General features: G+C 35.0%; 1 protein-coding gene across 4 annotated transcripts in view; it reads right to left on the reverse strand.

Moving 5' to 3' along the window:
* The window catches only part of LOC121420318 (dixin-like), a 44,133-nt gene extending 19,279 nt beyond the window's left edge, over nucleotides 1-24,854 (reverse strand). The window contains exons 1-2 of one of the 4 annotated variants that reach the window (XM_041614906.1): nucleotides 23,721-24,854; nucleotides 2,509-2,638 (exon numbers count right to left, since the gene is read on the reverse strand). In XM_041614906.1, coding sequence (XP_041470840.1) covers nucleotides 2,509-2,638; nucleotides 23,721-23,765 — 175 coding nt within the window. In that variant the 5' untranslated portion in view covers nucleotides 23,766-24,854. Of the gene's footprint in view, nucleotides 1-2,508; nucleotides 2,639-8,320; nucleotides 8,705-15,984; nucleotides 18,439-23,720 lie in introns of those variants that run through there. The other 3 variants (XM_041614903.1, XM_041614907.1, XM_041614905.1) reach the window with 3 other exon arrangements.
* Between the last annotated feature and the right edge of the window lie 667 nt (nucleotides 24,855-25,521).

Raw genomic sequence — 25,521 nt, forward strand, 5'->3', positions numbered from 1 at the left:
TACTAGCTAATTTTGTTATGTCAATTTTTAGGGAATTTCATTTGACGTACTACCATGTATGAGTGATGCCGAGTGAGGTCTCCAGAGGGTGATTGGTGGATGTACTCTAGCTTGTTCTCTCTTGGCCTATAGTAGGGTGAGTTAGTCAGGATGGCCAAGTTATGGTTATTTTGTTATGATTTACATGTATAATAATTAAGGCAATAACTGTTCAAATGCTATGATTATAATGTGCTTAGAAAGAATGATTTAAAATCAGTGCTACATTATTGTGATTATTATCATTGGTTAATTGGAATATATTTTTGTGAACATAAGACTTCATTGAAAAGTGATCAATAATTCTTCTTAGTAATGTGATAGCCTTATGAGCAAGAAATGAATTATGTATACTTACATGCAATTTATGTTGTATAATTTCTACTGGTACTTGAATTAAATTGTTATTGAATTAAATCCATAATCATGCAATTGATTAATGAAATACAATTTAACGATTAATGATATACCATTTATCAAGATATGATATGATAATCATGTGATCTTGGATCAGTATTATTTTTTTATATTTATTGGTCCCTTATTTACAGGGGTTTGTTTTCCCTGTTTTTGCATGATCTACCCGGCTGTCAATAAATGGCTGACCCACCCCTACTTCTTGTCTATGGTTGTCCTGACTGAGTACCCAACCCCCAACCCATACTACCACCCAAGCCCAGTTTACTACTCTTATTTCTCAGCAATTACACAATTTCTTCCAGAATCCTTTAGCACATATTTTTTATTCATACAAACAGACACTTTGGTGGTCATTATATTAGATTCTATAAAAAGTCATTTTGAGATCGTTACCAAAACTGGAATTTATCTTTAATGTCATTATAATGGGAGTGCAATTTTGGACAGCATTTCTTGATTTTATTTTTGTTTGTGTATGTGTTTCTCTTTTTAAATGTATAATAATATTTTTTATCTTGAGATATTTTAAGATACTCTTCAATATGATGTGTATTCAATTTTAATATGGAAATTATCAATCTTGTAAGATATGAAAATTATAATTGTCAACCATATTTATTTGTACATAATCCAACCTTGTATACGCCTATACGGTTGCAACAAAGATTGAATTGAATTGAAAAAGGGGGGATAACATGTGAAATGACAGGTCACATAATTATTTCATGAGAAAGTCCTTAAAATCAAGATAAATGCCACCATATTATCATAGATCTAGTTCTGAAATTGAAAAATAATTTTGAAATTTTCAATAAATTATTGAAATAATTTTTTTTTATTTTGTGAAATCATGAAATCTTATCAAAAACACGGTAATTCTGATCACGAACACAAACTGATAACATTTCACAAAAAGGCATATATGTGGGACGGTGTATTACAAATAATGTTCAAATAATACTTATCCTTTAATGGAATTCTGTGCTTATTTTGCTTATTTCTTAGCTATTACACCTTTTATCAGATTCATTTGGCACAGATTTAAACACTTGGGTGTCATTTTAATATCAGATTCTGTTTGAACTCATTACCACAAGAGGTATTTATCTTTTTAATCAATGTAGTTTTCTTAAATACATGTAGTTGCAATACATGCCATTCAAGTTTACACATAACAACTTCGTACTGCTTTAATACACAGTCAATAAAAATAAAAACAAGTGTGATGTTTAATAGTATAAGGTTTAATTAAGCTACTTCTGCCAATTTCACAGATGTCAACATATTTATTCCACTATTTTAAAGACCTAATTTTTGTTGTGTGATTTCAATGAAACTGTTTGGCTGGTTCTTCTTTTTTTAAATGTTTACAGTCATGAAGATAGATCTTTTCTTAATCAATATAATATAGACAAGTTCTAATATTGGTCAAATGACCTTTAATTTCTTTCACTAAGAAAGGCAGGTTTCAAAGCAAGATATTACGTATGCATGCCTTACATATTGGCAGGAAGAAATTGAATAGACCAGGTGACGAAAATAGCACATCAATGAACACTCCATGAAGGTATATGTTGCATTTCTACTTTGAATGCATATTAGAGGATGTTGTAATGTACTTGGCAGACTGTGAAAGATACCAGTCAGTCATTCGTGGACGCAATTTTTTTTTGTGGATGTAAATGAAAACTACAATTCAAAAGAATATATTAATAATCAAGACATCAAAGTTGGTGCTTATCTCGTTAGATTTTAAACCACCATGTCACTTTTGACCTTCCTCTAATCATGCACAGAATCTTCTGATCATGCGCAGAGTGGAACGATGAATTGGCTTTAATATTGGGATGTGCTTCTGCCTCATCTCCTGTACCAGCTCTATGATATTCATATATACACTTGCTCCTATTGAAAATATGCACACCAAGATAACACTACACCTGGGTGGGGAGTGGCAAATGCTAATGTTGATGAACGCCTTGTCAAAGAAGGCAAGAGCTGCAGTGGGATTTGAACCCCGGACCTTGTGGTTCAAAGTCAAATACTTACAAACTATTTCCACAAGATGAACAAGGGCCACGCCATCCTGCATGTCCCTCCTGAGATCCTCCACCATTCTACATCCTGCTCTCTTCTTCAGCTGGGAGTTCACCCATGCCACATACGCTTGCAATTGTTGCTGAAAAGAGAGAAAAGAAAAGGAAAGAACATGAACGTTTGTTATCATTTTATCATTATTCTATTCGCTTGCAATTGTTGCTGAAAAGAGAGAAAAGAAAAGGCAAGAACATGAATGTTTGTTATCATTTTATCATTATTCTATTCGCTTGCAATTGTTGCTGAAAAGAGAGAAAAGAAAAGGAAAGAACATGAATGTTTGTTATCATTATTCTATTCGCTTGCAATTGTTGCTGAAAAGAGAGAAAAGAAAAGGAAAGAACATGAATGTTTGTTATCATTTTATCATTATTCTATTCGCTTGCAATTGTTGCTGAAAAGAGAGAAAAGAAAAGGCAAGAACATGAATGTTTGTTATCATTTTATCATTATTCTATTCGCTTGCAATTGTTGCTGAAAAGAGAGAAAAGAAAAGGAAAGAACATGAATGTTTGTTATCATTTTATCATTATTCTATTCGCTTGCAATTGTTGCTGAAAAGAGAGAAAAGAAAAGGAAAGAACATGAATGTTTGTTATCATTTTATCATTATTCTATTCGCTTGCAATTGTTGCTGAAAAGAGAGAAAAGAAAAGGCAACAATCATGAATATTTGTTATGATTTTATCATTATTCTATTCGCTTGCAATTGTTGCTGAAAAGAGAGAAAAGAAAAGGCACGAACATGAACGTTTGTTATCATTTTATCATTATTCTATTCGCTTGCAATTGTTGCTGAAAAGAGAGAAAAGAAAAGGCAAGAACATGAATGTTTGTTATCATTTTATCATTATTCTATTCGCTTGCAATTGTTTCTGAAAAGAGAGAAAAGAAAAGGAAAGAACATGAACGTTTGTTATCATTTTATCATTATTCTATTCGCTTGCAATTGTTGCTGAAAAGAGAGAAAAGAAATGGCAAGAACATGAATGTTTGTTATCATTTTATCATTCTATTCGCTTGCAATTGTTGCTGAAAAGAGAGAAAAGAAAAGGCAAGAACATGAATGTTTGTTATCATTTTATCATTATTCTATTCGCTTGCAATTGTTGCTGAAAAGAGAGAAAAGAAAAGGCAAGAACATGAATGTTTGTTATCATTTTATCATTATTCTATTCGATTGCAATTGTTGCTGAAAAGAAAGAAAAGAAAAGAACATGAATGTTTGTTATCATTTTATCATTATTCTATTCGCGTGCAATTGTTGCTGAAAAGAGAGAAAAGAAAAGGCAAGAACATGAATGTTTGTTATCATTTTATCATTATTCTATTTGCTTGCAACTGTTGCTGAAAAGAGAGAAAAGAAATGGCAAGAACATGAATGTTTGTTATCATTTTATCATTATTCTATTCGCTTGCAATTGTTGCTGAAAAGAGAGAAAAGAAATGGCAAGAACATGAACGTTTGTTATCATTTTATAATTATTCTATTTGATTGCAATTGTTGCTGAAAAGAGAGAAAAGAAAAGGCACGAACATGAATGTTGATCATTTTATAATTATTCTATTCGCTTGCAATTGTTGCTGAAAAGAGAGAAAAGAAAAGGCACGAACATGAATGTTTGTTATCATTTTATCATTATTCTATTCGCTTGCAATTGTTGCTAAAAAGAGAGAAAAGAAAAGGCACGAACATGAATGTTTGTTATCATTTTATCATTATTCTATTCGCTTGCAATTGTTGCTGAAAAGAGAGAAAAGAAAAGGCACGAACATGAATGTTGATCATTTTATAATTATTCTATTCGCTTGCAATTGTTGCTGAAAAGAGAGAAAAGAAAAGGCACGAACATGAACGTTTGTTATCATTTTATCATTATTCTATTCGCTTGCAATTGTTGCTGAAAAGAGAGAAAAGAAATGGCAACATGAATGTTTGTTATCATTTTATCATTATTCTATTCGCTTGCAATTGTTGCTGAAAAGAGAGAAAAGAAAAGGAAAGAACATGAATGTTTGTTATCATTTTATCATTATTCTATTCGCTTGCAATTGTTGCTGAAAAGAGAGAAAAGAAAAGGAAAGAACATGAATGTTTGTTATCATTTTATCATTATTCTATTCGCTTGCAATTGTTGCTGAAAAGAAAAGAAATGGCAAGAACATGAATGTTTGTTATCATTTTATCATTCTATTTGCTTGCAATTGTTGCTGAAAAGAGAGAAAAGAAAAGGCAAGAACATGAATGTTTGTTATCATTTTATCATTATTCTATTCGCTTGCAATTGTTGCTGAAAAGAGAGAAAAGAAATGGCAAGAACATGAATGTTTATCATTTTATCATTATTCAATTCGCGTGCAATTGTTGCTGAAAAGAGAGAAAAGAAAAGGAAAGAACATGAACGTTTGTTATCATTTTATCATTATTCTATTCGCTTGCAATTGTTGCTGAAAAGAGAGAAAAGAAAAGGCAAGAACATGAATGTTTGTTATCATTTTATCATTATTCTATTCGCTTGCAATTGTTGCTGAAAAGAGAGAAAAGAAAAGGAAAGAACATGAATGTTTGTTATCATTTTATCATTATTCTATTCGCTTGCAATTGTTGCTGAAAAGAGAGAAAAGAAATGGCAAGAACATGAATGTTTGTTATCATTTTATCATTATTCTATTCGCTTGCAATTGTTGCTGAAAAGAGAGAAAAGAAATGGCAACATGAATGTTTGTTATCATTTTATCATTATTTTATTTGGCAGATCCAACATACAATATAAGACAGCTCATTTATTAATACTTCTATTAAAAAGATGAAAATGATTGTTGCAGTAACGCAAAAATAACTAGACACTGGATGCACCTGGATGTGCTGCTAGGAATTGGCCAAAGTCAACCAAAGAACAGTCCTTAGAGTGCCTTGACCCATACCCATCCAGGTGAATCCACTGTCATATTTTCACGTAAAAAAATATATGTAATCTTACCATACATTTGCATACATTTTATTTTAAAAAAAATGCAATAACACGAAAAAAAATTTAGGAACACTACTGATGTGAAACATACTAAGGAGTATTAAATGGAGATGCCAGGCTTTATTGGCCCAAAATCCTCAAACACCAAGAAGAAGGTGACATTTAATCCTTTTTGACTCGTTAATGAATCAAATAACATCATGGAAAGTACATTAGATTATCTATATGTACTACAAGAGGTCGTGGATACAAACAGTAGGGGGATGTTTGTTTGTTTATTCTGGCAATACACGTAGAACATGTATCTGCACTGCAATCTCAGTATTCAAGGTCAAAAAGCAGTCATTTGTGATGAAATTCATTTTTTAATTTTCTTTATTAAAGTCATGTATGGATGAGAGATTTTGTACAGAACACGTTGTTCACTGCCTTACTTTATTACATGTGCAGCTGTGGTTACAATAAAAATAAAAACAAGATTTGTGTATACATATATTATGCAAGCCCTGCTGAAAGTGAGTCCCATAGTGTATATACATTAGGTGGTTTCAGACTGCCTCGAAGTTTGTTAGTTCCAGGTATTTTCTGATCGGGAAATTTACCCGATCACAAAGTACCAGGTAATATTGGCAATGTGAAAGCAAATTACGCGTTATCTCCCCGAAAGAAAATACCCACTAAATAGTAGGTACTCAAAATTACGAGAACTTTCACAAGGATTTTCGAAGGTCACAGGTATTTTGGCGATGTGAAAGCAATTTACGGGAACTTTTAGCCCAGCATGTAATTTGGTGCGGGTGCCGTGGGTGCTGCTGAGCTAGTGATTTTGAATCTCGCGCCTTGCCTGCTTATCAGACCATACTGCGCATCTCGTAACTTCAGGAACTTTTCCCAAAGGGTATGCTTTGGGGCGGTAGTGTGAATGCAGGAATAATTAATGGTATTTTTTTCCTAAAAAGTTCTCGTAATTTAACGGCAATTCTTATGATCGAGGCGGTTTGAAACCACCTAATTTGACACCCAAGTACCTAGTGATTTTTTACAATGCTTGTAAGCAAGCAACGAGGGCAGCATACAGCTTAAGGTCCTCTCCGAGGGACCTGGTAATGAGGAATAATGCTTTATCAAAGGGCACTGGCACATCAAGTAGGAATCGAGCCCAGGTTCCCGAAATCCGAAACCCCTGCTCTACATGTACCGACTGTGCTATATCGTGCCTCCTCTAAAAGGGGAGTTGCCTTCACACACACTGTTACATTTGAGTTTTATGACATTATGAATCAACTATTGTAAACATATTTCTACAATTGCAAGTGTCCACACTGCAACATTTAACATTCACAATGTTAACTGTGAGCAACTGAACAGTGTGAACCACTTCTTTATACTGCAGAGACCATATGTGATCACACTGTGTAGAGTACACAGTGCTCTCTCCCCCACAGAAATTTTCAAGCTTGCGGCAAGCGTGCGACAAGCTTGCGGCATGCTAGTAACTAGCATGCGGCTAGCTTAATAAGCGTGTAATATGCGTGCAGAGTAATAGTTAAGCGATCTTTTAGCGAGCAGGGACTGTTCGCTAGCATGCACTCGCTTGTTAAGCGAGCGCCCTGTTAGTCGCATGCTAGTTACTAGCATGCAGCACACTTAAATTTCTGTAGGGGCTGATAGCTACATGTACATTGTAGTTGCCTGCCAGTCATAGTGCTATAAAAAAGTGTGCATTTTTTCTGAGATCCATGTATATTTTCATAAAGCAAAATTTTTCATTATAATAAAAAAAGTCATTTTGCAAGAGAAAGAGACAGCATGCTTCGAATCAAGTTGTCCAAAAATTCAGCATCTACCTCCCGAGTCGAAGGTCTAAGTGGTCACACGGTTCGCTATCAAGATACAGTAATGACGTCAAACCGCTGCTCCCAACGAATATCAAATGTGACATGAAGTAGAAGGCCACTATGTAGCAGCTCTATGACTTCATAATATGCCATAGGCCTACATCAGAGTGCGATGTAATGAAACATCCATCTCAACGAGAGTGGGGATTTAGAAAGTCAATTTTCTTTTTAGAATATAATGTTAAACATGAAACTTACATCCATTTCAAGTATTCATGTGGCGTTAAAGTATATACACTGTATATATTCTAATCAATTACATATTTTTATTGAATACTTTCTTTATATTTCTTGAGTTATAAAAATCTATTCAAATTACATGAAATTAAAGCTAAATTACAGTAGTTCCAGTAAAACACTGATTTTGTGAGAAAGTCTGTAAAACCAAGGTTAAGTATTACTATATCATCGCCGATCTAGATCTGGTACAGTTTAATATATAAACTGAACTTTGTGAAATCATTAAATCTACGCTGAAAAAAACAATCACACTGAAGATTGCCAACAGATAGGCACACGTGGGACAGGTTATATTGCTGGAATAAAGACCGACGGACTTGCCCGAATCCGCGTTTATTTTGCTTATTTCTCAGCAATTACACAATTTCTTCCAGAATCATTCGGCACATATTTTTTTTTCATATAAACAGACACTTGGGTGGTTATTATATTGGATTCTGTAAAAAGTCATTTTGAGATCGTTACCAAAACTGGCATTTACCTTAAAGTCCGCTGATATTGAGAAAAGCTGTGAAAGAGGGGGAAAATCACTGTTTTCTTTCAGCTGTTATGTAGACTAAATGGACAAAATTTGCTATTTTCCTATCGTCTTAACTACAAAACAACAAAATTGCAAATTTCTCGCTATATAAGGATCAAAATAACTTCATTTACCCTCGATGTAAGCCAAGAATTTAGTTTGACAAGTTTCCAAATATCCAATGCCGGCATCCTCGCGATATTTCCTTCCAAAATATGACAGTTCCGATAAGAAAACCCACGCAAACCACATCTCAGAGGAGGAGACGACCTCTACAAATTCAACAAACTCATTATTTTTTTCCTGTACACATGAAACAGTCGAGCAGCCACCCAGGTAATAATCGGTGGACACTGTTACAATATCCGTCTTCTCGCAATGTTCCAATGTTTTTTTTCTGTCTTTTCAGAGTACATGAACTGCTAAACCCTTTGGTAAGAAGACATGCGAAACGTGCAGTAGAGATCACTGTAGGCCTGCAGGCAGAGAACTGTATCTTGGCCCTGTTTCTTAATATATTCCTTGAGTAACAAAAGTATAACAAAAGAGGCTAATCCCTTTCCATATGAAGATTTCTCGATAAAAAAAGCGAAAATGTAGTTGTGATGATGATACAAGAATGTTTTAGCTTCTATTATGAAGTTGCCAGTTGAACATGATTTTACCAGGAACACACAGATGAATAGTAAATGAGATGATTGCGATCTTCTTCAAAGAAAATACCAACAGCACAAAGTTAAGCTTCGACATACGCATGTGCTGGCTGACGTACATACAGAAAATAAATGTCAAATGTCAACACTGATCATTGCAAATATTTCAAGTTCAATGCCAACTGCATGAAAACTCAATATGAGCAAATATCCTTATTTTTGCTGAAACGATAGACACCATGTCCTAAACGATATATTTTGGTACTTGCATTTGGTGGGAATAGCGCATAAAACATGTTCCAAATGGTAGAGACTTCATAAACATGACATTTGTTAGTGGTTGTCAAAGGAAAACTTGGTAGCAAGCGATAAATCACACATTGTCATAATTCAGCCAGCGTGTCATGGGGTCAAACGGGCAACAGAAGTTATGATCCACTAAAACATTCCTCTCCATGTTTCATTTTCATTTTGAACTCTCTAACAATCCAGGAAATTCCCATATAACAATGATGCAAATGATTCTCTACATGTATACCTCAACCATCACGTACAATCTGTCATTTCAGAGCCAATTTGACACTAAATTGGCATTCCCTTTAAAATAATGGAGAGCTTAACAGACATTATTCCAACATTGCCTACATGACAACAGAACTGCATGAACTGATCCTATGCACAGTATCGCAAAGACTTTGTAAAATTTACTTCTACCTCGATTCACACGGATATACAATGTCAAGAAATAAAAGTTAGTCCCAACGTGTTTGAATAAAGCACAATCATATAAAACATCTTATTGTGCACATATACTTTTTGTATTATCCCAAGTCCTGATTATCCTAGTCTAAAATCATAGACCACAATTTTGAATTGTTACACTTTCCAAGCTTGTAGATATTCCTCCCAGTGGCCTGAATCCTTTTATCTTGTTTAGAGAGCTAGCCTTCATTTCAAGGGACTTCATGAAAGAACTGATTTATCCATGATATTCACTATGCATGCAGGCCTACATAAATGGAAATGTTTATATTGCAATAGTTACTGAACCAGCATAAGGCAGAGCTTTGTTGTAATAAATTTTGAATTTTAACGATCAAAAGGCAAGACTACACTTTTCATCTCCTCAGGTGGAGAAAAGCACTTTGTTGAGAATGGCATAGTGCTGAGGAAACCAAGGGGGAGGACTGAATAGATTTTTATGACCTGTCGCAGAGCATGGCACCCCCCTGGTAGTTCCTTCTGAAAGGCGTTTGTGAATATCAGCCCTTTTCAGGCTCACTGACCTGTTATATTTGCCCTTTTGAGACTGGATACTGGCATACTCTTGAACCCCGTTCTCATTGACAAATTAATATCCCAATTTATCTCAGACCCCATTAACATTGATCTAAAACGCTCAAAGCGGTCCTGTAAGCGATCTTTAAGGGGTTTTCCAAACCAATTTGAAAAGCCACCTTGTTATGTGGTTTTCAAGAATCACTTTGCCTTGTTAAACTAGATGAAGCGTGATGAGGACAAAACCGTTCTTCGGGGGGGGGGGGGGGGGGGGGCGTTGTATCAAGATTTTCATCCAACAAGTGGTCAGATCTGACAACTTTCCTTGATTTTGATTGGCTGAGAAGCACGGTCACTATGACAACTGTCGGATAAAGCCTCCGACAAGTCCTTTCATGGAATGTTCCCCAGGAAGCGATCTTTGCACAAGCTGGGCATGCTACTCCACACAATTGCTGCTGTTTCAAATTTTGCATAAAAACATGATATTAAATCACTTGACTCTTTTTTTTTTGTCAAATCAGTAAGTTTTTTCAAAGCCAATCATGCAATTACTAGCTCCAAATCATGTAATTTACAATAACCGTCAAATAACCCTGAAATAAACTAATTTTGTATTTTAGAATGGTTTAGACAGTGTTTTTATTTGAATGACTCCCTTATTAGACAATTCCAAACCAAAACAAATTCTTGCAACATGTAGATATATTCATAGCAAACAAGAGGTTACAAGTCATTAGTTCCAAGGAATGCCAATGAAATGACCCATAAAACTTCAGAGGCTTTATAGAATCATAATACATTTTCGGGAGTTCTACGTAACTTTGTCTAATTTTGGACACACTGATTACATCTTGGGGATCTTATGTAATCTAGTCAACAAATTAAATGGCATTCTTTATCTGGACTTCAAAACCTTTATGATGATCGAAGTATGTGAAAGTGTTTTTCAAACATTAAAAGATGATTTTCAAAGAGAAAAAAATGTAGTTGTGGTTTTTATCATATAACCTTTTTTCATCCTAGTAAACAATAATAGAATATGATTTTCAAAAACAAAATATGATTGCAGATAAATTATTTCATTCCCTAATTCACTTAATCGAAGCAAACATCATTTTAATATTATGAGACAAATTAAAAACAAAGTATGACTGTGGTGAATTGTTCTCTAATAATTGATATGATTCTTTGACAAATGCATAATTTGTATTTTCTTCTTCCATCAGATGACGCACAAACAGGTAGCCTAGTATACATGTAGTTGTGTGTAAACATACACGAGAATGATCATCAACTTTGTGTCATCTCTCTATACCCCTTTCAAGTACTTTCCAAATTACCATTTGGTTCATTTGATATAAATACAATCAGCATTGTGTCATATCATTACTTTCAGACAGCAACTGAATGGATTTAATTACTGGGAAAGCGTGCCATTTCCATGGCAACAGCCAAGGTTGAAGTGTCATCCAGGTATGTGAGATATAAGGGGTCAGATAATATTGATACCAACTACACATAAAACACAATATTTTGATTTTTACAGTCCATGGATGTAATTCGAACCTTTTCTACTTCTAGAGCTTTTGATATACTTTTCACATTTTCTTCCTTGATTTCATTTTGAAAATACTTTTTTATAAGAATTTTCAAACCTAACAACACTACGTGGACATATTGCTCCAGTTATATCTTTTCCTATTTTCACATTTGTATTGACTAATTTATCACAGAAATTACAAAATAAATCATCATGAAATTTATATGCATTTCTTCAATTCTTGAAATTCATGTACAGTACAATCATTCATTTTATCATTCATATTTAATACTACAATTAGGGGTGTTAATTTCAATTTTACCAACAGCTAGAATGTACTTTTACTGTGTCACAATATGCTTTCAACCAATTTTCTATGACAATTTATTTTTTTTTTCTTTTTAGACTTGTTCCATTTTAAAATGGTTTCTAGGAGTAATAAACTACAACAGCTACTTATCATAAAATGACAATTAAATTCATGATATTTACAGCAAGCATACCCAAACGATGTCAATATAATCAACGCGTAGTGCTTATTTTTAATGTTGATTCTGAATAAATATTAAGACAAATAGAAAAATGAAAAAGAAATTGCATGTATTGTATCCATATCATCCACAGCATAAAATCTCGTGATTAGAATTCAGTATATCTCTGAAAGTTAATTTTCTACAGTTAGAAAGGCAATAAAATTGTCAGCCTTGAATATGATGGCCATATAATATTTTCAATTTTCATGACAAAAGCCACTCCCAAACGACATGTGAGTCATCCAAGAATAGACAATAGAGTTTATATGATGCTGGGATAAGATCAATGGTTGGTGGGCGGGGCATGTTGAAGAGTGATATTGGTGGTAGCAGATGGTAGCTTATTGATTCCCCGAGTCAAACCATATAGATGGAAGCAATAATAAATGCAGTATTTGTCATGGATGTCTGCAACTGCCGTGATGTGTTATTGTAATATGCCTGCGGGATATTAATGATATTGTAATTTACAAAAATAAATTAGGGATAGCCCCGTTTTATTTTTCTTTACTATTATAAAGTTTGCTCTATTGAATAAAAATAAATTAGGGATAGCTCCGTTTAATTTTTCATTACTATTATAAAGTTTGTATTGAAAATTTAGCAATAAATCAACAAATACAATTACAAAGATATATTCTTCTTTAACTACAACCACAATAATGAAATTATTTGATTAATGTCTTTATTACCAATAGGTTTACTAGTTGAAAGACAATGGAAATGTCAATGCCCTCTACAAAATAACTTGTTTGCTGGATTTGCAATATTGTAGCCTAAAAATGATGAAATGTCAATTCCAATGTACACAAGTATTTCAATTTGAGGTTGGAATACAAAAAATGGAGGAATTTGAAAGAAAGAATAATCTCACATTTATCATTTTACATTCCAGATATCTAATGGTTCATTATCTATGCTAATAATGTTGTTTCTTCTTTATCCAATAACAACAACATTTAGGGAAGGCCAATTCATAATTGAAAATGTTGGAAAGGGGAAACAACTTTGAAAATGATCTTCAATTATCGATGCCCTAATACATAATATTCACAATCATTTTATATTAATTTGAAATGAATAGCAATGATGTGCTTCTGGTGAGTCCCCCCATCCCAGCCCCAAACTCTTGTTTTGATGATACAATATGCAATAACTCCCGATTCCTAGATGGATTCATCAATAATTCATACCGATCAGGATGAGGAAAGTAAAGTACTCTATCTTGCTTGAGAGATATCTTTAAAACATAAATGTCAATGTATTCTATCGTTCTCTTGAGTTGTGCCGTCCAACTGGACTTGACATCCTGAAATATTGGCATTTAATGATTCCCGAGAAGGGAAGAATTCAAAACTCATAAAAAAAATCCAGGCAAATGACACTGCACAGAGAAATGGATTGAAATTTGATCGGGAATCAGAGTGCAAACACATAGGAAATTTATTGCCATACTTCAAGGAAATGTTTTTGCGCTGAAGTGTTTTCCTTTATTAATCTGTAAATATAATTTGGCTGCATTTATAGGAATATTAATCCTAAACGTTTATTCTTTGTCAGTGCTTGTTTGCTAATTCTAATCCAAGATGTTTTCAGTGATTTACAATCTTAATCAGAACTTAACATGTAGCTTTTAACTAGATCCCGTGAGTTTAATAACTTGATACCTGTATGTAGAATAATTGACACTTTAATATCTATGAAGATGCTAAATATGTAGGGCAATGGAGATTGTTTTCTTTCTATGAAAATTAATTTTTAACTGTGTATGACCTATTTGACCTCATAATCAACCTCGATTTGTCTATTAGAGGACAATAACATAACAAATGGGGTGTAACAGGATAATAGTTGTCTTTTGTCTGACCTTCTCCACTGCGAAAAGCACACACTTTTTGTAAACATGTGATATCATATACAAATGGAAGTCTTTTCTTCTTTTTCAGTTTCAGCAAAACTGAGAAATTATGAAACATCTGGCATTATATGTTATACACCTGTACCTCAAATCAAAGTGTAAATAGCTTTCTGTTGTATTGACTTTTAAAATGGCAGTATATTGGTGCTAACATTGATCATGGCATCGGCGGATCCATGGGGGGGGGGGGGGCACAGAGCCGGCCCACGCCCCCCCCCTTTGATAGGCACAATTAAAATTTGAAATGTGAAAATGCTGTTATAACAGAAGTGTCCCCCACCCCCCTTTGAAAGTGAAGATCTTTTTTGTTGCTTGTCAAAAAATTTGTTTGGACAAAATGTCATTATTTTAGGTTGAAAAACCTTTTTTTTTCATTTTTGGGTCCAATTTTTCCTCTGGAAAATGTGCCCTCCTTTTGAATAATCCTGGTGGGTGTTTCATAAAGCTGTTCGTAAGTTAAGAGCGACTTTAAGAACGACTGGCGATCCTTTCTTGTGGTGAATATGCACCATTCAATGCTCATTGGTGATAGCTTTGTGCGTAAGAAAGGTTCACCAGTCATTCTTAAATTCGCTCTTAACTTACGAACAGCTTTATGAAACACCCTCCAGGATCTGCCCCTGGATCATAGAGTTATACCAATACCTCCATGCATTGACAATCAAACAAATTGGGTGTGCAATTCCTTATTGAAAACAAGTTCAAAATAAGCCCTCAGAGGATTACATCATTTACATGAACAGTTACATTCAAGGAGAGCATACTCGCTTCTATCAGTATATTTGATATTGTATAAATGATGATAATAATGATCAGCTCAGTGTCGTTTTTGTGATTAAGCATTTCTAGTAGTACTTCCATGCTCCTATGGTACATCCCAATCCCCTCAGTAAACATACACTAGCAAAAGAGATATTATGAAAGATGTCCAATATTAAAAGAGAATGCATGGTACTAATCAATGCAATTCAGAATGCTGAACAGAAAAAAGTAAAATATCAAAAGAAGGTTTAAAGCAAGTAGGCCCTACATATGAATGAAGCAAGAGCATGTAATTGGATACATGCCTGGCGGCAATGAGAAAATTGATCGGATCAGTGGAGGAATACATGTGGTAAATCTAAATGCCAAGAAACGTGAAATTAAACATATTCATACATGTAGATGTGATCATCGTTTGCTCCTGTATGCAGTTCCCAAGCTTTGTTGCAAATCAATGGTTTCGCTGTAAAAGCCTACATGTAGCCCCTTTCCCCCCAAAAAAAAAGAAGATTTATTTTTCCTGGATAAGATTAGATATACATTGGCATATATCTGATATGCCAATGATACTATTAAGGTGTCCGAGACCCTGGAAAGAAAAAATGTGTCTCAAGAAAAAAAAACAGAATTCAAAGAAAAAAATCTGTGTCAATGAGATTGCAATAGCAGCATTTACCCATTTGGTCTGTATTAATATGTGACATTCTTTGATGAAGTTGTATGTGGGGGAAGAAAAGAAAAACAAGTTATGCTGAAATATATGAAAAGGATATATTTGAATTAAAAATATACTTATCTTATTGTGGTTTTAACAACCTGCTTCGTCACTCACATGACACACTGGCCTAAGAATTAAGTGCCCCATACCCCTTCCCAGATGTGTATGAAATTTCATAAGCCTTTTAAGTGGGCCTACTTTCTCTTCAGTCTTCAAGTATTGACATTTAACAATATATAAAACCTTATTCTGACTAGGGGCCCGTAAAACAAAGCTGATTGTAGATAATTTTTCAACGATTTATTGCATTGACTACAACGTACAATCAATCCTGGAAATTAAGCGTACAATTAATCGCTAACCTTTGTGTCACTGAACCCAGATCAAACCTACCTGTTGATAAATCTGCCAAGCATACAGCACCTCCCATCGCTTGAGCACCAAGTCTCTGAGAAGCGCTAAGAGTTGCGATGTTCTGTTGTTTGTTGGCCGTGGCTGCTCTAAGCGCAGGCTGCATGAGGACTCGCTCCCTGATATGTGGAATTCACACGCCATGTTTGCGGTACTGATCAAGAAGATGGGACCGAGGTATGGAAAAACAGTCCCTAAAGTGCTTCCTGATTTAGGTCAAAGACAGTCACGATAAACGGTAATTGGCTCACAGTTTATGATCAAACAATGCTGTGAGGACATACACTGCACAAGTGCATGTGTGCACAGATTATAAAGATGCCCAAAGGTATTAAAGGTAATACTGTTCTTTCAAAGGAGTTTGTTCAAAGTGGCTCCACTTCAGTTCATTCACCGAGTTGATAAAAATCTTGCGAAGTCAAATTTGATGTCAAAATGGGTTTCCATTTTTAAGAGAAGTACAATGAATTCATCTCAAAAGATCATCTTCATTTTTCAAATGTTGCTGCCATTGCCTTCTAACTTCTGAACAATCAAACAAATCATCCCAATTCATGTGTATCGTCAAATAAAAGGAAATCAATTATTTCTCGATCATAAAGACAGCAAGAAAATCACCTCTAAAAGGGAATCCTCCTTCCTCCTTAAACTATTTCCTGTGAGATATTAAAACAGTATTTCTCAATTCAAATATTCATACAACATTTCCTCTTTAGATAATCACTTCCTTGTTTTGTAAATTGTCCTTAATCAGCCATACACATGTAGATTCCTTTCAGTCAATGGTCTCAAGCAGGTCTAATTCATGTATGTAAAATTACAGCTGTGCAGACTCCGTTATTTCTGTACAGCCAAAGGCTTAGCTTCAAACGATGTGAAACTAGATTTTGAGGTAATTAAACACTTGAGAGCCAATACATTGCAAAAAACTCAATGATATCTTTCCGGGTGCATGGGAGCAAAAAGAGGAACTACATAAAAATGTCCTTGAGCTACAACACATTTAAACCTGTGTACATGAAGTAGATGTAATTCTGTTAAAAAATCACAAATCTACAGTGATTCAACAGAAATACCAACAGTGGTACCATGAACCTCTGCTATCAAGATTAGAATTTCGCAAGCTGAACAAAGCTCTTAACAGTCAAGCGACAAAAAAACAATCAACAACAATGCAAAAAATATCAACAGGATTCAAGTCGACATTGAAGGAAATCGGATAACATTCGCTGTCGTTGATAAGATGTCTAAAGGCTTAAATTTTGAAGGATCCTGCTTGAAGTCCAGGTTGAATGAGTGGATCTTTTTATGCACACAAACTTGATTCCAGTGATATACATCAGTAAGACAACGGATAACAACAGAGCATTATAAACCTGTACAGATCAAAACAAGTTGCCATCTAATGTAGATAGCCGAAGATCAGTTCCACGTCATCGCTTCCTTCCGCCGCTGCCCCCTCCTTGCATCAAGGTCACAACCAAGACCCTCTGACTGCCCTTCAATCATACAAATGTCACAGTGTCAGAGAGCAAATCAAGTTTACATGTTAGATGGATAGTGGAGGCACACTTCCATCATAATCTAGGACAGGAGGAGAGAGAGACGCGAGCAGCTGGATTCATTAAGCATCCGTGCCGGAGGATGTGCAAGCGCTCCGTCTGAATATTTGAGTGATGAATCAATACATACATGTACAACAAGCATCTAATCAACTGATGCTGACACATGTACTGGATGTAGCGAGATGAGTTCATAATCCACATCGAATAATAAACAATGACGGAAGATATTCCTTTCGATTGGTTTATCCACAAACTACATCTCGCAGGTTTAAGATTCATGCGTTTCCATCCCGCAGCATGCACGTGTATCCACTATCGAGTCGACAGACTGTATCTCATTTGTCCTCATATAAAGGCTTGCACAATTTCACGCTCACGCCAGCCTGACACACTCCGTCTGAATCTTGCATTAAGCGGAGGACCATACCCTCTATACAACCAGGTTCAAGTGCACTGCTCAGTACATCCGTCGGCTGTGGTTGGTTTAGTTTGTGAGATCAGCTGGCTGAAGCACTGGGAGTCTCACAAGCCAATTAATTACACACCAAGTAGCATCTAATTTACGTGCACTCCAGCCACGCCACGTCCAATTATAATATTCCTGTAAGGAGACGGCTGCAGATTATTATTTTTCATAACAAATCATCATCCCCTCACTGCTTTCCAAAGCAATTGCAAATCAAAATACATTTACAAACACATGTATGCGCATGAATTGAAGAAGTTTAAATATGCAGAGCAAAAATCCCAGAAAATGTGATAAAATCCACTGAATTCAAACCAAAAAATCATATCATTCAGACAGTGCTTCTCTTTACAGCTTTCAGAACAACCGTGATAAGTACAGTTATAGAAAATCTATTTAAAATGTTTATCAAATATTTGTCTAATAGAATAATGATTTTAATTTCAAGCAGAAAAGGCATCTGTACCGTTCGTCACAAAGGATAAATTTTTAGTAGAGCAATACGTTCTATACAGGTTTATGAACTTGACATTGCTATACAGTGTATATCCATTTCTCCAGACACAACACACATGCTAAGCGGTGACGACAAAGGGAAGCATCGATAGCTCCTCACATGTAGCTCGCTGAATTGAAACACACGATAAAATGCTTGAGACAGCTGCACGGTGCTGAATGGTGTAAACGTCTGCCACCTTACAGCAGAGAGTGAACTTGATTGATAGCAATATATTATCAGGTTCAGCCTACTCTCAGGGGTGTGTTCAGATAATTTTCGAAAAGCTACGAATCCAAATTTTCAGTGCAAACAAAATAGACTGTCACTTGAGGCAGGTTTCAAGCCGAACTACTGCAGATTTTCATCCTTGAAGTTAATGATTATTTCATCAGCTTCGGCCACCTCTCTGGGGTGTGTTCAGTTGATTTTCTAAGCCATGATCACAAACATGAATCCAAACTTTCAGTGCAAACACAAAAGACTGCGACTGGAAGCGAGTAAAATTTCTTTTCACCGAAGATGATATATTTCAAGCCCAACCACTGCAAAGCAAATCAAACACTATAAAAAAAAGTTTTTGTCAAATAAAAAGAACCTGCTGATTGAATGCAGCACTGAACCTGTGTATCAAAAGGTCAATCAGACAGGCCCTTCTTTCTCCTCCCACATTAAATGTGTGGGAAGATGGCAAAATCTCCTCGATATTCTGAGCATTAATCCATGCAACAAATTTTACTAATGAAATGGAAAACAATGAATGGCTGATCCAATATCCACAGGAAGTTACTGGTATTGCAAACATACACAAGCATGAAAATGCACAAAAGTAGAACATCAGTTCAAGACTACCAGTACGCTGCACAGCCTTGTTCAAGAATCCAAATGTTACTCAACTCATGAGACAGAAATGTTTGGCCAACATTTAAGATGTAAGTCTCTAGATCCGTCCACTTAAAAACTATCACAGTATTTCCATGGATGTACTCCTGTACAATTCCTTGGCATGAAATGTCCATTGCACAAAAAACACACACACTTTTAGAGCCATGTTACAATGTACATGTTCCTTTTGTCTGAAAATGACTTGTTAAACCTGAAACCAAATTTGACTTCACAGAAGACTTGTGGGATAATAAACTAAATGTTTACATTAAGCCTCAACCAACAAATGATGAAGTTAAAGGCCAACTATGTGTTGATGTTCCAAATAACATTGCTGTTACTAATTTACAGGTGCAGAACAAACTGGACTATCAATATTAAAAACTCAGTAGGCTTGGTGGAAAATACAACATTCAAAGCCAAAGGCATCATTGTGGAGTCCTTTTTACTGAATATTCCCATAGTTCAGCCCTATGACTGAAACTGATTTGATACTACAGTAATACCAGCACATTCCTGAATTCAAATCCTAACAATCAAGTTGATCCTTAGATTGACAAAGAGAAATCCTTTCCTCTAGATTTAATCCATAGTGTAAACCATCCATCAACACCTCTCTATATTGACTTCAAAACCCAGTTCAGACTGCAGACAATCGGGAGAATAGGAGTAGAATAAATGTAAGGAAACATTCAGATGAGCCATCATCCTATAAGGAGTGGGTTCTCTTTGGTCATGAGTGCCAGATATGTCCCTCTCAACACCTTGCAAGTATCAATTACATGTACATTGGTGGAGATATATCAATCACAAACTTTATTACAAGTTACAATTGACCTCATTAGCTGTCTTTTTATAGTTTTCCAGGGATCTTTAGGGCACTTCCGGGGCAAATTTGCCCCATGCCCTGTGTAATTGTTTTTTCTAACATTGGGCATACATGTGCTCAAGACGCTCACTACCCAAGCGAAGCTACCAATTTCAGTGTTCACAGCTTCTTTACGAATTGTTCCGCCAGAACTGGTACCTCAACTGGGTCAAGAGCAACTAGGTGTAGACTCTAAAAATACAAACTGTAGCCATTGATTCTCTTTTTCATATCATTTTTAAAGAATAAAATTTTCATGGGCATGAGTACCAATGCATAGAAAATTCAAAATGAATTTTGAATCGTTACTTTATACTTTCCTTTAAAAAATACATGAAAATGAAATTTAATGTTCATACAAAAATAAAATTTCTGTACATGCATTTCTCCCAGTGTGAAATACTCTTGGTTCAAAGTGGATTCTCCTTACCATACAATTCAAATCACAAACAAACAACACCAAATAAAGCATTTTTTGTCATGCCTAATTGCTCATCAACCTTCGAACTGACTTTCATTCAATAAAGAATTTGAAATAGCGCTCTTTCTTCTGAATTACATGTTCATGGACCTGTGCTTTTTTAGGTAAAAGAGAAGAAAAAAATACCCAAGAATCTCCTCAAAACCATATGAAAATCTGTGACCTAGCTGTGTCCTTTCAACTATCAACAAATGTATAGATTTATTTTGTTTATTGTACAGTTGATGTGGCTCTGAGGATATGCTTCCGGACTTTGAACCACAAGGACCGAGGGTTGAATCCCTCTCTTTGTCACTTGAGGTATTTATCTACATTTGGCACTCTCCACCCAGGTGTAGTAAACAGGTACCCAGTAGGAAGGAATTTTGTGAATGCTCGGGCACGTAATCAAGGTAGCCATGCTAAAGCTGGGGTAATACTATATCGTACCGAGCATGTGGCCCTTTATAGATACATTTGCCGATACATTATTTTGGGGTAAGGATGTGGTAATTTTGACAAAAATATTCAAGAAAATGTACATAGTATGTACCTTGCTTGTGTAGGCAAGGAGCCCAAGGACTGTTACAAGGACACCTTTTGATTAATGTTTGAAAGTGAATTTAAATGATTTTGTACATATGCTTCATGTCTGTTGAATGCTAAAAAGTTACAAACTAGGTTTTCTAAATATTGGGGCTAATATTGCCCCTATCTCGGCACATATTTTCCTTTTTCTAATCCTAATTTGCGCAATCTTGTTGGAAAGAGCCTGTTTGAAGACTGTTACAGAAGAATCCATGATGGTTACTGAGCCATGATTGATGACATGATCAAACCTGTTGTTGAATGTTAACAATCTGTAAAGTTACATTCCATAAGCTCAATGGTAAAGGGTAATAGAAAATTGGTTTACAATGTCACCATTTGTCCCTATAACAAAAATGAAACAATTTTCAGAGCTATATGTATGGCAAAAGAAAAAAAATTGCTTGCAAAAAAAAGAGAACAAAAAAGGGATTTTTTCAACAGCCTCACCATCTCTAAATCTCTTTCTTATTCATCTTTCTTTGTTACTTTTTTCTTTCCACATTTCCTTGTCTGCACCTACAAAAAACTACCATTTTGTTTTATTTTTCACTATATACCAGCATCTGATTTTTATTGATAAGAGAAATCGTGACTGCTGCCTTGTTATTTGGACCCAGCCCAGCTCCAAAATAGCATGCCTTTGAAACAAAATGGAAAGCAATATGGATATTTACGCATGAATTATTAACTTGAACATGCAATTTTATCACTTCCAATTTGAATAACTTTATTTTGCAAGAGTACTTGTGACTGTACATGTACTGTAGTGTGTGTGTGTATGAAGTGTGGCATTGGGAAAAAAATGTTCAAGTCAATAAAAATTAATTGAACAAAAACTTTTTGAAATTTATCTTGATAGTAGGCGGACACGATTTCTCAGATCACAAAGTGAAAATATAATTTGATAAGTCAACTTTTTAATGGTCATTTGAAAGATGGATGTCATTGGAATAATGAAAGTTGGTATCAATTTGATTTATGATTGAATGCAGGCACGAAACAACCAGCAAATTTTGCAAACTGCATTTCATTATTCAATATTTAAATTATGTCTTTTTTAGAGACAGGCGCTGCATAATTCTTTCTCTTTATTAGAGTACAGTGTTAAAGCATTACGTCTGTCTCGAAATGATTTAGTATAGTATTCCAAGCAATCCATTTCTACTTCCCCTAGATATTCATTAATATCTGAAAAACACAATTTGGCAAATTATAATAAGCTTTAACCCCTTAGATGAAGTATTTTTTCAATGAATAAGACCCAACAAAAAAGAGGAAAATTCCCTCTCAAAAACTGATTACAGATATGTGCTGCCAAATAATCCTGATTGAGAAATGTTTCTACACATAGGCCTACATGTACCATCCATGTTTGGGAAGGCACGCGGAGAGGGGGGGGGGGGGGGGGGGGGGGAATAGAAGAACATAAGGATTCATCTATTTATTTCAAGGAACAAATCGAAAGGCAAAAATCCACTTCAGAACAACAAAATCTAGAAGTATGCCTACATTATTTCCAAAGACAGACTATCCAGCATCAATATCAGTCAGTAAAAATCAAGCAATTTTTTTCTCTTTTTTTTTTGGGGGGGGTGGGGGCTACTTCTCCCAATGTACTAAAAGAATGTGCAACATTTGAGAAGCTTTGACACTGTCACGAAAGGGAACCTCCCGGGGCTCTTCTTTTTTTCACTTCCTACGTTTCTTTTGAGCATTTTGGGGGCAAAATTGCCCCTAGCCCCCGTGTAATTTCTTTCCTAGTTTGAATGTACACCATTGGTGTGTATGTAACACAACAAACATGCATTCACTCAGTCGGGGTCCTACATGTACTTTCAAAATGCTTGGACAACAAATGCACAATTACTACAAGTCAGCTTTCAGCAAATCAAATTGAATGAATAGTAGCTTTCAACTATAGCCAATTTCAAGTATGTACATTAATTTAAATCACCCTCATGATCACCATAATTACAACTGAGAATGAAGGTAAACTTTTCACCTCGATTCATTCCAAAGCTGAAAAGCATGCAGTGCACCCACAATAAAACCACAGAACCACATAACGTTACACAATGAAAGAAAGCAGAGTGGAATAATTAAAACAGGAAATGAAAGAGACAATCTGAATTCTTCTTCATGCTTTGGATAACATTATAACCATGGCGATAAAAGAAAAACTTGTATTCTTTCAGTTCTAAACAATTAAAAGTAAATGCAGGCTGTTTGAAGCTAGCAATATTGCACTGGATACATTGAATTCCAATCTCATCTGTACCTACATACACTGTGTAGTGAAATTTCGCCAATTACAAGTTTCATTCTTTTTATAAAAAAACGAATTAATCTCTGAATTTCACCTTACAATTCATTTTCACAGTACTCACCTCATCTTGATGATGCAGACAAGACAGACACCATATCTTAGGCATGATCAACAATAACAACACTTTAACACTGTAAAAACAATTGTTTTTTCAGTTCACCAGTCTCTGTGGCTAATTCTGGCTACATAGGCCTACGTGTATGTCCATTCTCAGGTAGCACAACTCTTCAAAAGACAAAACAATATGTTCTAATTAATTGACAGTTATAACTGCTTCTTCATGCATCCCGTTTCAAACAAGTTCTCTTCACAGTTTACTGATGCAAAAACACGGACAAACTCCAATATGTTCTTCATATGCATACAATGTAGGCTGGTATGTATACAAATGGTACAATCTGCAATATGTATGCCAGCATAAAATACTGCCATATATCATGAAACATGTTTTCACTGACAACTGTTTCAAGCTACTGAAATCCTTGCCTCTGATTGGACAAGAGCATTTTTGTCTCTGAAAATCAGCAACAAGATGCTTCATACAACACACCCCAGGACAGTTCGGCAATACTTTTAGATTGGCCCTGCTGTAATGAAAACCCGTTCCAATAAACATGCACTTTGCTACCTGGTTCCAATCAGGTCGCATCACAAGGCAATATTGACTTTATTGTCTCAAGAACTTTTGACTGGCGCAACTAATAAATCATATCAAGTACAATCCATCCCTTCAAGTACAGTATGACTAATAAATCTTATCTGGCAAGATTGATTCTGCATGCACATTCAAACAAACATTAGCTCCAATAAAATTGACACATAAGTCTATAGTACACTACCAATATATATATGTAGGTATGAAAGCAGATGATCAATATATCATCATATCAAACTACATGTAGCTGAGTGGGTTGTAAAGGCATCACAGCCATGTAGAAATATGACTCCTGAAGATGATATATTGCACAAAACTTCCTCAAGCTATATGTTGTTGTTTTTGTGGTTTAAATGATTACATTTCGGTTTTAATTATTTCACAGCTAGGCCTATATGCTGTATTTACCTCGAAGGTGTGTAATTTTGAATTCACCTACTTCACCTTTGGATTTCACACATGGCATGACACCCTAAAAAGTAACAATTAGATCTATTCTTTTACAGTATTTGGGGAATGACGCACAACTTTGACAAACATTGGCTTTTACGTCCTTTAAAAGAAAGGGAATACATGGATATGTCTCCTCCTAGTAAGAAAGAAGAGCATTGGTTGTTCTGAAAGCTGGCAGAAAAAAAAGAAAGCAAACATATTAAGAAAATTTCCTGAGAAAAGCCTTTGATTTAATAGGCATGAGGTTTTTGTTTGGCTTGTTGCTTTTATTTCAAGTTGCATGTTTAATAATGTTAAAAGGAATGTGTACATGTATGCTTGTCGAGTGTAAAATTGTTTTTTACCATACTCTAGGCCTAGATACAGCCCAACTAGTTAATGTTATTGTCATGATATTAACATTTGTATAACTTTTGTTATCACAAACATTGCGATCGATTTTATTTTTTTCGTATCATTAAGTAACAATCCACGTCAAATCAACCAATTTTCAGACAATTTGTCACCCGACCCTCTTCGATTTTCTTTAAACTCGCACCAAATGTTGCCCCAAGTGTCTGACGGAAAAATTTGAAATATTTTGCCCCAATGTCAAATGGTTGCTAAGATACGGCCTCCCATAGCAACCAATGCGCACTCAAAGAAATTATTTTAAATAAAATTGCCTATTTTTGATTGACTACTGCAGCAAAGTTTGATTGATTACAGTCTTCATTTTAAGTAAATTGGAAGAACTTTTTGGTCTAAACATGCA

Source organism: Lytechinus variegatus, chromosome 8, assembly GCF_018143015.1.
Source record: "Lytechinus variegatus isolate NC3 chromosome 8, Lvar_3.0, whole genome shotgun sequence".
Lineage (NCBI taxonomy): Eukaryota > Metazoa > Echinodermata > Echinoidea > Temnopleuroida > Toxopneustidae > Lytechinus > Lytechinus variegatus.